Source organism: Drosophila obscura, unplaced genomic scaffold (assembly GCF_018151105.1).
Source record: "Drosophila obscura isolate BZ-5 IFL unplaced genomic scaffold, ASM1815110v1 contig_4, whole genome shotgun sequence".
In the NCBI taxonomy this organism is placed as follows: Eukaryota; Metazoa; Arthropoda; class Insecta; order Diptera; family Drosophilidae; genus Drosophila; species Drosophila obscura.
Window position 1 is genome coordinate 10,835,570 of NW_024542828.1, and position 14,834 is coordinate 10,850,403.

General features: G+C 45.5%; 3 protein-coding genes across 3 annotated transcripts; 1 reads left to right on the forward strand and 2 right to left on the reverse strand.

Annotated features, from left to right (window-relative positions):
- Window positions 1-1,566: 1,566 nt before the first annotated feature.
- Window positions 1,567-8,152, forward strand: LOC111069898 (mucin-6). The gene is made up of 8 exons (XM_022360108.2): window positions 1,567-3,167; window positions 3,300-3,427; window positions 6,303-6,391; window positions 6,458-6,691; window positions 6,756-7,026; window positions 7,087-7,536; window positions 7,605-7,763; window positions 7,840-8,152. Exons 1-8 carry the CDS (start codon window positions 1,832-1,834, stop codon window positions 7,903-7,905), a joined length of 2,733 nt encoding a protein of 910 aa, XP_022215800.2. The 5' UTR covers window positions 1,567-1,831; the 3' UTR covers window positions 7,906-8,152.
- A 255-nt stretch (window positions 8,153-8,407) lies between these two features.
- LOC111069900 (ATP-dependent Clp protease ATP-binding subunit clpX-like, mitochondrial) lies at window positions 8,408-13,084 on the reverse strand. Its single transcript, XM_022360109.2, has 6 exons — window positions 12,368-13,084; window positions 9,858-11,251; window positions 9,631-9,786; window positions 9,352-9,573; window positions 9,084-9,287; window positions 8,408-8,863 (listed from the first exon to the last, which is right to left on the reverse strand). The coding sequence occupies exons 1-6, from the start codon at window positions 12,423-12,425 to the stop codon at window positions 8,828-8,830; spliced, it is 2,070 nt and encodes a 689-aa protein (XP_022215801.2). The 5' UTR covers window positions 12,426-13,084; the 3' UTR covers window positions 8,408-8,827.
- Window positions 13,085-13,184: 100 nt separating this feature from the next.
- LOC111069901 (surfeit locus protein 6 homolog) lies at window positions 13,185-14,277 on the reverse strand. Its single transcript, XM_022360110.2, has 2 exons — window positions 14,083-14,277; window positions 13,185-14,024 (listed from the first exon to the last, which is right to left on the reverse strand). Exons 1-2 carry the CDS (start codon window positions 14,255-14,257, stop codon window positions 13,216-13,218), a joined length of 984 nt encoding a protein of 327 aa, XP_022215802.1. The 5' UTR covers window positions 14,258-14,277; the 3' UTR covers window positions 13,185-13,215.
- Window positions 14,278-14,834: the final 557 nt, after the last annotated feature.

A 14,834-nucleotide genomic window follows, 5' to 3' on the forward strand; every position in this document is an offset into this window, starting at 1 on the left:
GTGTGAGCGTGAGTGGGTAAACGACGGCAAGTGTTCTGTGTGGGGGTAAATGGGCGAGAGAGAGAACGCTAAAGTAATGGGACGATCTTTTCGGCCTCTGCTCTCTCTCTGGCTCTCTGCTCCCGACGATCGAATGGTTGTTGGGGCTTGGTTGGGGTCGTGTGTGGGAGCGCTTGTTCTTGGTGGCTGCGGAAGAGAGTGTCATTAGTATAGTGCAGCGGCAGCGAACAGCTGAGATCACCTCGGACACAGACGCTCTCTCTATCTCACTCTCTTGCTCTATGGCTGATGTTATTTTCAGCGGCTGAGGGATTTACAGTAACAAACGCGAACCGCTAAGCAGCCGTGCAGTTCGCTCTCGGATAAAATTTACATTATTTTTTGTTCAAAATCTGTTCTGTTTTGCTGTTAAATTTAGACACTCGTTTAAAGCGGAAGCCCTGCCAGCGTTTCTCCAAAAAGTAAAACATCCATTTTCCGCCGCGTGTGTTTTTCTAATTCGATCATAATTGCAAATATTCCCCAGATAAAACCAAACGAAAACGAAATGTCAACTCGCAAAAATTCTATTAACCTTTGGTTTGGTTAATTAATTAATGACGAAATCCGTCGCCATTGTCGTCAGCACGCGCGCCTTCGAGGCATAAATGCAATTAAATCATTAATAAAAACCAGACAAATATTCTAATATATGTATGTTAATACACACTCACACACACCCAAAACATGCACACACACTAATAGAGAGAGGGGAACAGACAGTCATATGTAAAGTGCATTAGAAGGCGGAATGAGAATGAGTGTGCGTGCGGTACTTGTTCGAAATTTATTTTCGAATAAATAGTACAAAGTTGAAGAGGAAGCAGTAGGAGTAGCCGCCGCCGCCGACTTAGCCTCTGCCGCCGTCGTAGTATGCAGCGCAGCATCCCGGTCTCATCCCCATCCCGTTTGTTCATCCCATCTTCCATCCCCATCCCGCCCCACACACGTAAAAACCACGGCAAAGGCGGGCGGCATTTATACATTTCTTACGCATGCACAGTGGAACGAGCTGTATTTGAGTTGCAGTGAAATTGATTCAATTAGTTCAATTGATTAATTGATTGTTTTCCCACGAATATCACCGAATCCAATAGAAATGAGCTGAGCGAATGATTAAACTTGACTTGATAATTGTTTGTTGTTTTGTCTTAAAAGGTGTGAAAACGTTTATTAATTGAATGATATGATAATTGTTTATGGCAGTTGATAGATGAAGATAAGATCTGCCAATGCCCTGTCCTTTTCATCCACTTTCCAATCTCTCACAACCACTGTGCGCCGCCGTGTACGCGTTGCCTCTCGATATTCTTCTGACGGGATGCGATGGCGATGCTATGCCTGTGCATGTGCCTGTGCCTGGTCCCGTTATCCATGTATATTTTCGTGTGGTGCGTCTTCTCCTCTCGATCCCTAACCATGTGCTCAATTCTTGTTTGTGTGTGTGTGTGTTTCTGTTTCTCTTTCGGTTTTCGGCGTCTGAAATAAACGAAATAGGAAATTTTGGTATATTCCATTTATAAATAGATTTCGCCATACCATACGCAGCCTACGGTGGAAAAACTCTGAAGTGTAGACGATGTGAAATGTGAAAAGTGAAAAGTGAATGAAACGCATGTGAATCTTCTCCACCCAGAGAAATCCCTTGAATACAAAGCTGGAAATTGAATTTAAATTTTCGTAAATTTATTAAAGAAAACATGTGATCGGAAAATGTGATTTTTTTCGGCGAAAGAAAAGCACAAAGAACAAGAGAAGTATCGAAAAATAAAAACAAAACTACAGCAACAGAATGCAGGCCTCGAGCACCACCACAACAACAACCACAAAAACGAAAAAGCTGAGCAGCAGCACGGGCGCGGGTGCGGGTGGCAGCAACATGATCAGCTCCGTGGCGGTGACGAGTGCCACAAAGACGACAACCACTACCCGGAAGCCGGCTGGAGCCAGCCCCAAGTCGCCAAAGGCATCTACAACGGGATCAGTGGCTGCCACATCCAGTGGAAGCGATCCCCACGCTGAGATTGCGGAGCTTTCAAAGAAAATCAACGAGCATGCGGATGCCATATACCACACGTGGAAGAGTCGCGGGTTGCCTCCGGTGGAGCTCCTTGAGATCTACACAAATGCCGCCGCCTCGGGGGACTTTGCCGAGGTGGCAAGCGCACCCACAGCGGACGCGGAGGGACTCCAAAAGATGGTCACCAGCTTCGTGAACAAGGACAAAGAGCAAAGGGGAAAGACTGCGAAGAAATCCGAGGGACCCACCACCAATGGCAAGGTGAAGAAGTCAGCGACCGCAGCTGCCGCAGCTTCTGGCGGCGCCTCCACCTTCGAACAGGCCCTGCAATCCCCCAAGAAAGTGGCTGCCGTCAGCAAACCCCTGCCCGATGTGAATCTCAACTACGACATCAACCTACATTTGGATATGAATAATCTGTCGCAGGAGCAGACGCAGCATCTCCTGAAGATCAGTGAAATAATCCAGCAGCAGAAGGAGGCAACGGCGGTCAATCCTCTGAAGAAGCGGCAGAGTGGGAGCAGCAGCAGCGGCAGCGGGAAGACTGCCAATTCTGTAAAGGTAACAGCAGCAGCCTCAGAGACGCAGCCGTCCCCCACCAAAAAGCAGACCAAAGCCAAGAGCGGGAGTGGCGTAACAGCAACAGCTACAGCAGTTGGCATCGATGTTATAGATGCCCCACAGCAGCCCCATAGAGTGGCAGAGGCAGTGAGTGATAAGAGCGCCGAGGCGACGGTGGTGGCCACAAATCGCAAGTCAAGCAAAACCAAAGAGAACAGCGCTGAAGGGAAGCAGCAGCCGGCAACCAAAGAAAAATCCACAACATCGGTAGTAGCTACTGCCACACGAAAATCCACAAGAGGCAGCAGCAGTGGCAGTGGCACTGGCAGTAGTGCCACTGATAACAGCAACAGTTCAAGCAACATTGTGGCCAACGCATCTTCTGTGGCAACATCCGCACCAGCAGCAGCAGCAGCAGCAACAGCAGCAACATCGATGGATGCAGCATCCGTCAGCACAACGATGCCAACGTTGAATAAAGTGAAACCCACTAGCGGGGCACGGGCAGTCCTAACCAATGGCCAGGATCCCACAAAGAATAAGAATGGTACGATTGAAAATAGTAGAACCCAGAACCCAACCAGAGCACCCCATACCCGTAGTAGTCCACGTAGTACCTGTAGTCCCCGTTACCGTACCAGAAATCCCAGAAATGATGATGATACGTCATCTCTTCTAGCGGGTCTCCTCACACGCGGATCGGTGGCGGAGCGTGTTCTGATGTTCGAAAAGTGTCCGGACGTGAGGCATGCATTCCTCAACATCAAGCGCCCCCAGACTGACGTTGCGCCCAAGAGTCTACTCAAGGTGAGTTCGCAGTCTTCTCCCTTCTCCCCCAATCCCTTGCAGTCCATCGGTTTCCTGGGGCCCTAATTGAATGATATTCATGAGGTTTGGGGCTGGTGGATTTTTCCCTCCCGCCGCCACCAATTGGATGCCCATGCCTCGCGATTGTTATCTAACAGTTGAAAATGCCAGAGGAAAATGTGAAAAAGCGAAAACTATAGCAACAAATTGAGTGCCTGCCTGCCCCAGGCCCCCCCAGACACCTCTCCGATCTCCTCACAGATAATTGCATTTGTTATCGATGCGAGTGGCAGTGGCAGAAGCAGCAGCGGCAGCGGCAACATTGATTGATTTAAGGTTACCCCCTGAGACGCCGCCGCCGCCACATGAGAGATGAAAGCATGTGCCAAATCAGTGACTAAATTCAGAGAAAGAGCAAGAAAGAGAAGAAGAAATGTTGGGGGATGCACATGGCAAAGGTGTTATCTTAGGCCTGACTTTGATGGGAGATCTTTATTGATATTTTATAGCTCCAGTAGCTCCTTCTTTTCAGAATACTATAGTGGGGATTACAGGGATTACTGCATACCGATCTCATTCATAGATTAGCAATCAATCAATGGTTAATTAACCATAAAGGGACTCTTATACCATACAACTATTCCCCCAATCCAGCGGTAGTTTTGGGAGCAAGTTAAGCAAAAAGAGCCCACCCGGCGTGTATTTTCTTATTACATTTTGGGGATCGATTCTGGTGCCACTTTACCGAAGAATAACTCTCGTACGTATTCCTATAACTCTTAGCAAAACCTCTGTCATTTCGGATCCAATTTTGGGGATGGGCTCGCATCCGAGTAGCGCCAATCGAGTGCCCCTAGCGAACGAATAGTGTGGGGATGCGATTGCTCGTACGAGTACCAGTATGCATATATTTACGTATACAAACAATTAAATCAAGCATTTACGATCAACCATAGCCTCTCGATCGTGCACACGAGCAAAAAAAAAAGCAGAGGGAAAAATAAACCAAAACCAAAAACACACAACTCACAACAAAGTCGAATTTCCGAATAGTAATCCCTGCAGGTGATCATTATCAATTTTGGTTTTGTTTTTTGTGAGCAATACTCGTATGAAATGCAATTGTGTTTTTGCTGCTGCTGGTTGCTGTTTTTTTTTAGAATTGTAGAATTGTTTAATTATTTAATTACAAGGGTGTACAATATTCCTACAAAAAAAAACAAAACAAAACCAGAAAACAAACAGCGATCGACAGCGATTCCATGAAACACTTGAACTTTTATTTTTTTTGCCTAACGACGATTGTTGGCTGCTGTGAAATTCCTCACTTCATCGAACGTTCGATTCGGTGGATCGTTGAATTTGTTGGATCAAAGCAAATAAATTGTCTAAATATATAATCCCACCTCCCCCCACTAGTTCTTGCAATTAACTTTTAGGCAGACAAAATCCGAATTTAGTTTTTGGTTTTGCTTTTTTCTCTCTCCCTCTCTCTCTCTCTGTCTTGCTGAGAGATTTCTTTTCTCTGTAAGAGATTTCTCTATTCATATAAATTAGGCAACAATGCGTATGCGTAATATTTGACTACGTGTACAAACGATTGTGTAGCCGGGCGTATACGTAATAGACTCTTCTGCGCGCACATGCCTCGAGAGTATTTCGTTGGATTGTTTGCTTTTTTCTTGTGTATGGACGGTTGGGCGCAAAGATTAATATTTATGTCTTCGTTGACAGTTTTAAAATCATGAATGGCCATTGAGCAGGGGGCCATAAATGATGGAAGTTCCCTTAAGACAAAGAAAGACAGTGTGGGATTTACTTCTAGATGGGGGTTAAGGTTAGGAAAAACAGAGAGAAATTATACAGACAAGATGTGCGCTTAAGGGCCTTGAATCTCAATGAAGAAAACATGTTTTCAGTATTTTAATTGTAGTTTAATAGCCTTAGAGATCTTTGAAGAAAAAACATTTCCAGTTTTTTAATGCCTTTGAAGATCAATAAAGAAATCGAGTTGCCAGTCAAATATTCGATCCCTTTCGGATCTTCGAATTTACTTTCTTAGTGCGCAAGCAGAAATGATAAAAAATTAAAAATGTATTTCTAAGGCTATAGCTTCTACTGATGACTCAATAATTCGAAGAAATGCATTTATTTAAAAAAAAATTTTTCATAAATTGATTATCTCAAATCTGGAACTATTTATAACATATTTAATTTATTTATGACCCATCCAATAATGCCAACATGCCACCCACATTCTGTGCTGTTTTTTTCGTAGCTGCCAATTAAGAATTTATGGCACAAGATGTGCCTACCTTTCCGCCCCAAAATTCCGTAGCTAATTAGCAGATCGCCACATAAAAACCCCACCAATGGATCGATGGGAAGGGGAATACATACAAGGGGAAAACTGTTTTCAATTCACGCGTACTTGCCTTCAAAGACGTGTAGTAGTTTTACCCTAAGAAAGGGAGGGTGTTATAGACTCTAATTGAGGATTGGCCAGGCAGAGTTATAGATGGCAATGGAGGAAGACATTTTCATAATTTTTGCTTCCTTCTTGCTGCTTCTGTTATTCCCCCCCACTCAATGCTCATATTAGACAGCAATTTCGTTTATGTTCAGTTGAATGGCAAACATTTCATAATAAATTAAAAGGTAAAGGGCGCCAAAAACCCCGAAATATGGGGCGTGGCTGGGCGCCTGTCTGCGAAAATTCCGCGAAATCTAAACAAAAAGAAACGAAACCAAACGAAAATAAATAAATTCGTAATTTTATTGAGTGGCGGGGCAGGCCAAATGGGTAAACAATTCGAGAGTTTTTAGATGGAAAGATTAATGTGGTTATAATCTATTATTCATACGAAACACATAGGTCAAGCTGCATGCCACACCGCCGCCGCCACAGGACACGAATCTGCTGCAAAAGGAAATACGCTCCACAAAGAGTGTTTATATACCAAGGTACGAAGTCCTCGTAAAATCCTTAAATACACATGCTCTAATGAGATCCTCTCTTTCTCTTTATAGATTCTACTTTCCACATGGCAAGCCACAGCCAACGATTGCCATGGAGCGTGTGGTTCGAGGCATACTCTCCGGCTTCGATAGCTTTCCCAACAATCAGGTGACCAAAGACGATCTGCCAAGGATCCTGAAGCTCTGCGGAATGCCCTATTACTGGCGCATGCCCGTGATGGTCTTTTGCCAGACATCCAATTCGGGTCTCGTCGAGCGTCAGAGATTTGTCGAGTTCTGGAAACAGTAAGTGGATCCTCCTTACCCTGCTTTCAATCCAAGATCTAATGGTGATACTTTTCTCTGGTAGAATGAATATATATTGCCATGAGGCTGCGTCTCGCTTCGTTTACATCCTGTCGCGTGGCCAGCGATTTCGCTCTTACATTGTGCCAGAGGATTTGGTGCCGATGGTGCAGGATGTGGTCGACACACATCCCGGTTTGGCCTTCCTCAAGGAGGCCACCGAGTTTCATTCCAGATACGTGCACACGGTCATCGCGCGCATTTTCTATTCGGTGAATCGCAGTTGGAGCGGCAGGATCACAATTGCAGAACTCAAGAGATCTGATCTTTTAGAGGTACGTATCCCCTAAGATGGCAAAAGGATTCCTTACCTAACGATCCGCCTTTTTCCGTAGATGATTAGCCTTTTAGAGGAGGAGGAGGACATCAATCAGATCATGGCCTTCTTTAGCTATGAGCACTTTTATGTGATCTACTGCAAGTTCTGGGAACTGGACAAGGATCACGATCTGCTCATCAATCAAGAGGATCTGGCCAAGCACAGCGATCATGCATTGTCCTCGCGGATTGTGGAGCGCATCTTCTCCGGCTGTGTAACGCGCACGGACAGCAAAAAGGCACCCGAGGACGAGGCCAAAATGTCCTACACAGACTTTGTTTGGTTCATACTCTCCGAGGAGGACAAACGCACACCGACGGCCATTGAGTATTGGTTCCGCTGCATGGACATCGATGGCGATGGCGCCCTATCCATGTACGAGCTGGAGTATTTCTACGAGGAGCAACAGCAGCGCATGGAGGGCATTGGCATCGAGTGTCTGCCATTTGAGGATTGTCTGTGTCAGGTGGGGGGACTCCTATTTCGATCCTTTTCTATCTGTGGAGACTTCTTTAATTCTGTATTGTTCTTTAGATGCTGGATATGATTAAGCCTGCGAATCGGGACTGCATTACGTTGGGCGATCTGAAACGCTGCAAAATGACGCACGTCTTCTTCGATACCTTCTTCAATCTGGAGAAGTATTTGGATCACGAACAAAGAGATCCATTTGCCTCGCAGCGGGATGAATATGTAAGTGTCTGTCATGCAGCAGTGCCACACGGTCGACACATTTTATATATCCTCTTGTATCTTGTATCTTTTATAGACCTCCGATTGGGATCGGTTTGCGGCACAGGAATACGAACTCCTCATATCCGAGGAGAACGATTAGGATTGAGGGATGCGATGGCTTAAAGATACACACACATATTTATTAACATACAAATTTTTATACAAATTTATACACTACGTAAATGAAAAACTGAAAATGAAAAACAAAGAAACAAAAACAAAAAGAACGAAAGAAAGAAAGGAAATAATTTTAGTCCCATATGTGCAATAAATTCGAATTATTTATTATGAGTTTCTACAGATTTTAGTTGAATTTGAATGACGAATAAAATAAATTAATTGAAAATTATACCACAGATTGTATGGAAATTAATGGCACTTTAGTATAAAAAATATATAAAGGCTCAAGAAGAGCAATAGCTTACACTCTGATGCTCTTCGTTGGATTTCGTTTACTTCATAATCTTTCATTGATCTTCACTTGACGCCCACTTTTACTTTTCTTGCACTCCACAAATTAAAACAAGTTTCTCTTTGAACTTTTTCATTTTTTTTTTATTATTAAATTTCTGTTTTTGTTTTTTTTTTATTGTTTTTGTTGTTTTCAAAGTTTAACTTAAATATAGTTAAAAATAGAATTTACTTCTCGTTTTGTCATCATTTGAAAACGCGAACAGAACTCATGTTGAAACTCGCTTTTAGACTATGCAAAAATTTGCCTAAATACATTGTGTATATATTATATAATTGGTATAATCAGATAATCATAGAGAGAGGATCTCAGCGCCAAACAGGACCGACCACAATTCAGATTACAGAGAGGTACAAATTACAATTATTTATTATTTTATTTAAAAAGGGTTTTAAAGGGTTTCTTTTATTCGTTATTCCTGCTTTTAAGGTGTTTTTTTTTAAATATATTATTCTGCTCACAATTGCTTCTTGTCGTTTCATGAATCACAGATGCCGCCCCGTTTTTCGGGGAATATTTTGTACAGGAAGAGAGATAGAGGGGGATAGAGCTACGACGTGCCAGCCAATGTATCATTCACAAACGACTAAAAAAATATACACATTAATATATATAAAGAGGGGTTTAAGCATTGGGTTCTGTGTTCGAAGCAAGCAAATAGTTTTGACTGTAGAAGAAGCAGCAAATAGACATAGGATTCAGGCAGATTATATATAGAAAACTCAAAGTATTATTCGTTTTGTCGCTCTAGCTCTGTTTCTGTTTTCTGTTCTGTTGTGGTGAGGTTTCTACTGTTTTACGCGTACTTTTTCACTATCCTCAAAGTTCTTATCATTATCGTTGGTGTTCTCAGAGTCTGAGGAGGACCCACCACCACTGCTGCTCGCCGTTGCATCCGTGTCCCGACTGTAGACGGGTGTGCTCTGTCCTCTCACATATTCGCCGGTGATATGCACGCCACGTATATCAGAGCCTGGCACTATGAACATGGGATCCAGCAGGAGTTGTTCCTACAAAAAAAACATCATTTAGAAATAAATAAACCAACATTATGTGTGTATGTTTTTTTTTTACCATTATGGAGCGCAATCCTCGGGCACCTGTATGCCTTTCCATTGCTAGCTTGGCTATTGATTCTACTGCATCCTCATCGAATGATAAATCGACTTCATCCAGACCCAGCAGCGCCTTGTATTGAGGCACCAGGGCATTCCTTGGCTCGGTGAGAATGCGCACCAGCATGCTGACATTCAAACTGTGGAAGGGCACAATAACCGGAAAGCGTCCAACGAATTCCTAAAAACACCCAAGGGATTAATAGGAGAAATAAATGGAATAGCACGATATACATACGGGGATCATGCCGAATTCAACGAGATCACGGGCCTGCACTTTGGTGAGGCATTTATCACGCTCCTCCTGATCATTGTCCATGGGTGCAGCCACCGATTGCACGGCACGACGATTGCCAGAGCCGCTGGACGAAGAAGGCATGCCAAAGCCCAAATACTAAAGGGAAAAGGAAAAAGGAAAATAACAATTAATTATGGAATAAATAATCTAGAACAGAGATCACCCACCTTCTCGTTGAGGCGTCTACCAATGAGCCTGTCTAATCCAGTGTAGGCGCCCGAGGCCACAAAAAGGATATTCGTGGTGTCCACTTGCACCGTTTCGCCGCGCAGCTTCCGCGGGGAGTTCCGCTCAGGCACATTGACTACTGTGCCTTCGAGCATCTTGAGCATGCCCTGCTGGACACCCTCACCGCCAACATCGCGCAGCTGATGGATACCAGGGACGGCGCCAATCTTGTCCACCTCGTCGAGGAACACAATGCCTGTCTGGGCACGATCCACATTGTAGTTGGCATCCTGCAGCAGCTTGGAGATGACGCTCTCAATGTCCTCGCCGACGTAGCCCGCCTGGGTGAGGGTCGTGCAGTCGCAGATGGCAAAGGGGACGTCCAGGCAGCGGGCAATCGTTTGGGCAATCAGCGTCTTGCCCGATCCCGTGGGACCCAGCATGATGATGTTGCTCTTCTCCAGCTTCACGTCGGTGGACTTGTTGTCGAGTATCTCGGAGCCAGCGCGATTGTCGCCGCCGCCGCGTCCCGGATGGTTGCCCAAGCTACTGCCCAGACCGCCGCCGCCGCCCATACCTCCGCCCATGCCCATCTGTGCGGGCTTGGGGGGCAGCTCGTTGCCCGGCGTGCTGTTCAGGGTGTGACCAATGCCCGTGATGTGCAGGAGATCGGGACGGGGAATGCCGTCCAGGCCGCTGCCCCCCTGTCCGCCATGGCCGCCGCCCTGCTGCTGCTGCAGCTGTGGCAGATTGTGGTGGATGCGCTTGTAGTGATTGTAGACCGCCACGGCGAGCACTTTCTTGGCAAAGTCCTGGCCCACCACATGCTTGTCGAGGTACTCCATGATCTTCTGGGGCGGCGGCGGCGGCTTGCGCTGGTTCTTCGGCTCATCCTTGACCCGCTGCTTGGTCTCCACCTCGGAGAGCACCACAAAGAAGTAGTTGCACTTGGCGCACTTGACGAATCGCGTCGAGCTGACGAACGTCTCCACCTGCGTGCAGGCGCTGCCGCATTTCGGGCACGACAGAAATTTGTCGCCACCGCCGGGTGGATCTCCGCCGCTAGTTGTGCTCGCGCCACCAGCACTCGAGCCGCCTCCAGGGAGCTTTGAGGTGCCGCCACTGCTGGCGCTGCTGCTGCCACTGCCGCCGCTCCCACTGTCGCTTGTGTCCTCTGGCGTCTGCGTCGTTCCATTGGTGATGTCAATGTACGCGGGTATATTCATGACGGGCTCCAGCACAATCTGCCTGCTGGCAGCGCAGTGGCGTGTCGCCAAGTGGAAGCGTCGCACGCCACACACTTCTGGTCCTCCTCCACCTTCTTCTGCTGCTGCATTCCTTCTGTTCAATATCACACATTTTGCTGTGTGCTGTGTGTTAGGGACTCCGGCACCTAGAAAGAGCAACACAAAGGAGGAATCAGTGGGATGCTGACAAAAGATATTTATTAAAAGACTGGAATCATTGACCCTATACTTTCCAAAGGTTAATAGCATGGGAATCCATATAAACGAGAGATAACAACGCAGTGAGATGGAGATTTCAACCGCGGAATACGAAACAAATAAAGGCCAAGGCCAATTAGCTTCTTCCGATATCACAGATGACTGACGAAACTATCTTTTTCGCACTATCAGATTATTGTCGCTTCAAAGATCATCATTGGATCTTTTTTTACAGGTTTTAGTGATCCTAAAATAGTGAAAATTCAACCCCAAAGAGTGGAAAATGGAGCACTTTCTCCCAGCGTAGACTTCCCGCCATTAACTTCCGCATAAGATCGCTTTCCCTAGCTAACCCGTAAGCCCACAAATATAATAACCAACTGCCTGGCCTGCCTGGCTATTAAATATATCAAAACAATTATGCCGACGACCACCATTGCGTCAGATGCCGAGCAAAGCATAGGCAATCCACATGTAATATTACGAGTAAAGCTGCTTTTTAAGACAACTCAAGTTCAGTCCAAAGACCAACAAAAAACAAGAAAGGAACTCCAGTAGTCGCAGCATTTGATACTCTTTTGCAGATCGATGGTTTCTAAGGCCGTTATATGATTGACATCGGTAGTTACAGTGAATCATACCCCTTTACAAGGGTATTACAACAGCGTATAAAAGTGGTCTTATTGGGAAAAACCGAAGCAATCTTCAATGGAAATACGTGCATGTTTGATTTATGTAAAATCAAAACGATCGAACGACTATCGATAGCCTGTTGGATCCGATCCCCTTTGGAACGACGCCCCTGTGTGGGATGTTGACCGCGAGAGCAGCTTTTTTGGTATCAAAAGAAGACGACCTTCACGTAGAGTGGCCCAGAGGCGCAGCGCGTGGCGCCGTATGCGGGGGGCCTGGCTAGTAAATTCTGATAAGCCAAATAGGTAAAACGCCATCCGAATTGCAGAGGAGAGCACTGATACGAAAGCAGCTGCACCAGCAGGAAATGACGCAGTTACGTATGCGATGATTTTCGCAGCAACAGTAGCCACAGTGGGAAGAAGACTTACCCTTTGCCCAGACGCTGTATTTAGGGCCCAACAAGATTATCCGCCGCACCATGCTCATAATGGCTGCTGCCCGTTTCACTCTTCTCTCTCCCCTGCTTATCCACTGCCTGCGGAAGTCTCAGCTGAGCGCTGTTGCTGCTGCTGCTTCTTCTTGCCTGTGCTGATCGGTGGAGTTCTTGGTTCCAGACGGTTCCTTTAGACGTTGTTTCTAGACATTCAGCCGGAGCTGTTGGTTATTTTGCACAAACTTAAAAGCGCTTTGCAGTCTGCTCGGTTTACGACGCAATTGTGTTGATTTTTTCGCCTGCCTCTGCTATTTTTTTGGTGGAAAATGGGGGGAAGGAAAGAGATTGCGCTCGGCACGTAATGTGTTTCGCTGTGTGCGTGTGTGTCGATTACTTTCTGCCTTTTGATTGCTTCTCCACCTTTCGGTGGCTGCCGTTTGTCTGGCGTTGGGGTGGCGGCTCACTGCTGTTACTTTATGGCGCCAAGGCAACTTTGATTATTGCACTTGTTTTTGTTTAAGACCTCTAACTAGAGTTTGGATTAAACACAAATATTGCTGTAACAAGATAAATTTCCCACTGAACTGTATGTTTTGGTGCAATCGATAGTTCTCTTCCTCTTTCTCGTCACAACGCACCGTGGGCCAAGTACAACAATATCTGAAATGAAAAGAAAAACAATAAATTTGGACTGTTGTGAGGCCAAGACGTATGTGAATTTGGAAAACAATTAAAAAACTGAAATTTGTCAGTTTCGTAAGACATTTATATTTCCATTTGAGTAGATTTTCAATGGACGCTTTAAACTTAGTCTAGAAGTGGTACAGTGGTGGTCTATATCTATTAGTAACCGGGTATGATGCGACCCCTCTTGCTGGCCTTCTTTAGCTTCGTTTTCTTCTTGTCCGTGCTGCGCTTCTCCAGATTATCCTGCCGCTTCTTCTGTCGCTTGTCCTTGTCGTAGTCCACCTTCTGCTTGCGCTCCGACCACTTTGTCTTGGCCTTCTTCTTCTCCACCTTGCGCTTCTTGATGGACTTCAGCAGGAGCTTGGGATCATCCTTCACCTTCTTGCCGGCCACCTTGTCGAACGCCTTCTTCCACGCAATATCCGTCTGCATCTCAGCCGCCTTCTCCGTCTCGCCCTGCTCCTTCAGCTCGTTGATCTGTTTCTTGGTGTCCTTCAGCTTCTTGAGGATTTCCCTGGGATTCTGATGCGATTTCTTCTGCTTGCCGCCGGGTGTGGCGGCAAAGTCCACCTTGGAGTAGACAATTTTGCCCTCTTGATTGTACACCGGCAGCTGTTTCACGGCTTTAATGAGTGCCTTAGAGTCCTTTGAATCGCCATCCTCCTCCTCGTGCTTGACCACTCCATTGGTCAACTTTTTCTGCTTGACGTTTTCGTTCTTCAGGTTCTTGGCCGAGGAGAGCATCAGCTTCTGGACGCCCTTGCTGCGCTTCATCTTCTTGGCCTCGCGCCGCTTCTGCTGTCGCTCTGTGGTGGGCCCCTTCTTCTGGCGCAGTTTGTTCTTCATGGATGCCAGTCGCTCCTCCAGATCCAGATCCGCATCACCATTTTCCTTTTGTTTTTTGCTCTTTTTCTTTGGCGCTTCTTCGGTGTCCGACAGCAAGTAGTCCTCGTAGGTGTCATCGTCTGGAAGGATATATATACACAATAATGATTGAATCTCGTTTGGATTATCCATACGAACCTTCCTCTCTGGAGTATGGCACGCCAGCAGTTGTCAGCAGGTCGAGAAGGCGATCACGATACTCTGTGTACTCCGTCAGTAGTGTTTCCTTTTTTTTCGTTGTACTACTTGGCTTCACAGGCTCTGGGAAATACTTTTCCCGCATTTCTTGTAATGTTTCCGTGGCGGACCGCATGTTATTATGGACTAGAGCTGGGAAAAAATCGATTCAAACATCGATATAGCCGATGTTTTGGAAATCGATGTTTGTTTGCGTCCACTTCAAAAAAAATTCCATCTCCAATTTACCACAAGAAGCAACAGGGTAAGAATAAAATGTAACTTTAAAAGCATATTTATAAAATATTTTTGTATTCCAGCATGTTCAACGGAGTCTGAGAGGATGTTCAGCTGAGCTGGAATACTCATATCATATAGACGAGCCTCCTTAAAGGTTAGCAACGTAAACAAATTGTTATTTGCAGGCAGGAACCAGTGGGTTCTGGAGCAATAAAAGAAAAAAATGGATCTACAAAAAAATTTCTTTATATTCGATTTAATCGATTAATCGATGTTTTTGTCTAAAAGATCGAAAAAAATCGATTCTGCGAAAATCGATTTTTTTCCCAGCTCTATTTCGCTCCACTATGAAAAGCTCACTTTTTGACGAATAAATGAGACCGGGTAGTTGAACTTTTGATTGCGCCGCAAGCATAAGGTATGAGGTGTGACGTATGACGTCACAAAATTCAGAGCTTTCAAGAAAAATACCC

What these genes read in the sequence shown, in the direction of transcription:
- LOC111069898 (XM_022360108.2), top strand. Translation starts at nt 1,832, where the DNA reads ATGCAGGCCTCGAGCACCACCACAACAACAACCACAAAAACGAAAAAG. An exon ending in AAGAGTGTTTATATACCAAG is followed by an intron (nt 6,392 to 6,457) that starts GTACGAAGTCCT and finishes TTCTCTTTATAG; the next exon opens with ATTCTACTTTCCACATGGCA. An exon ending in TTGAGGATTGTCTGTGTCAG is followed by an intron (nt 7,537 to 7,604) that starts GTGGGGGGACTC and finishes ATTGTTCTTTAG; the next exon opens with ATGCTGGATATGATTAAGCC.
- LOC111069900 (XM_022360109.2), bottom strand. Translation starts at nt 12,425, where the DNA reads ATGAGCATGGTGCGGCGGATAATCTTGTTGGGCCCTAAATACAGCGTC. An exon ending in TTGAATTCGGCATGATCCCC is followed by an intron (nt 9,574 to 9,630) that starts GTATGTATATCG and finishes GGGTGTTTTTAG; the next exon opens with GAATTCGTTGGACGCTTTCC. An exon ending in ACTTTGAGGATAGTGAAAAA is followed by an intron (nt 8,864 to 9,083) that starts GTACGCGTAAAA and finishes ATATTTTTTTAG; the next exon opens with TCGTTTGTGAATGATACATT.
- LOC111069901 (XM_022360110.2), bottom strand. Translation starts at nt 14,257, where the DNA reads ATGCGGTCCGCCACGGAAACATTACAAGAAATGCGGGAAAAGTATTTC. An exon ending in GCCATACTCCAGAGAGGAAG is followed by an intron (nt 14,025 to 14,082) that starts GTTCGTATGGAT and finishes ATATCCTTCCAG; the next exon opens with ACGATGACACCTACGAGGAC.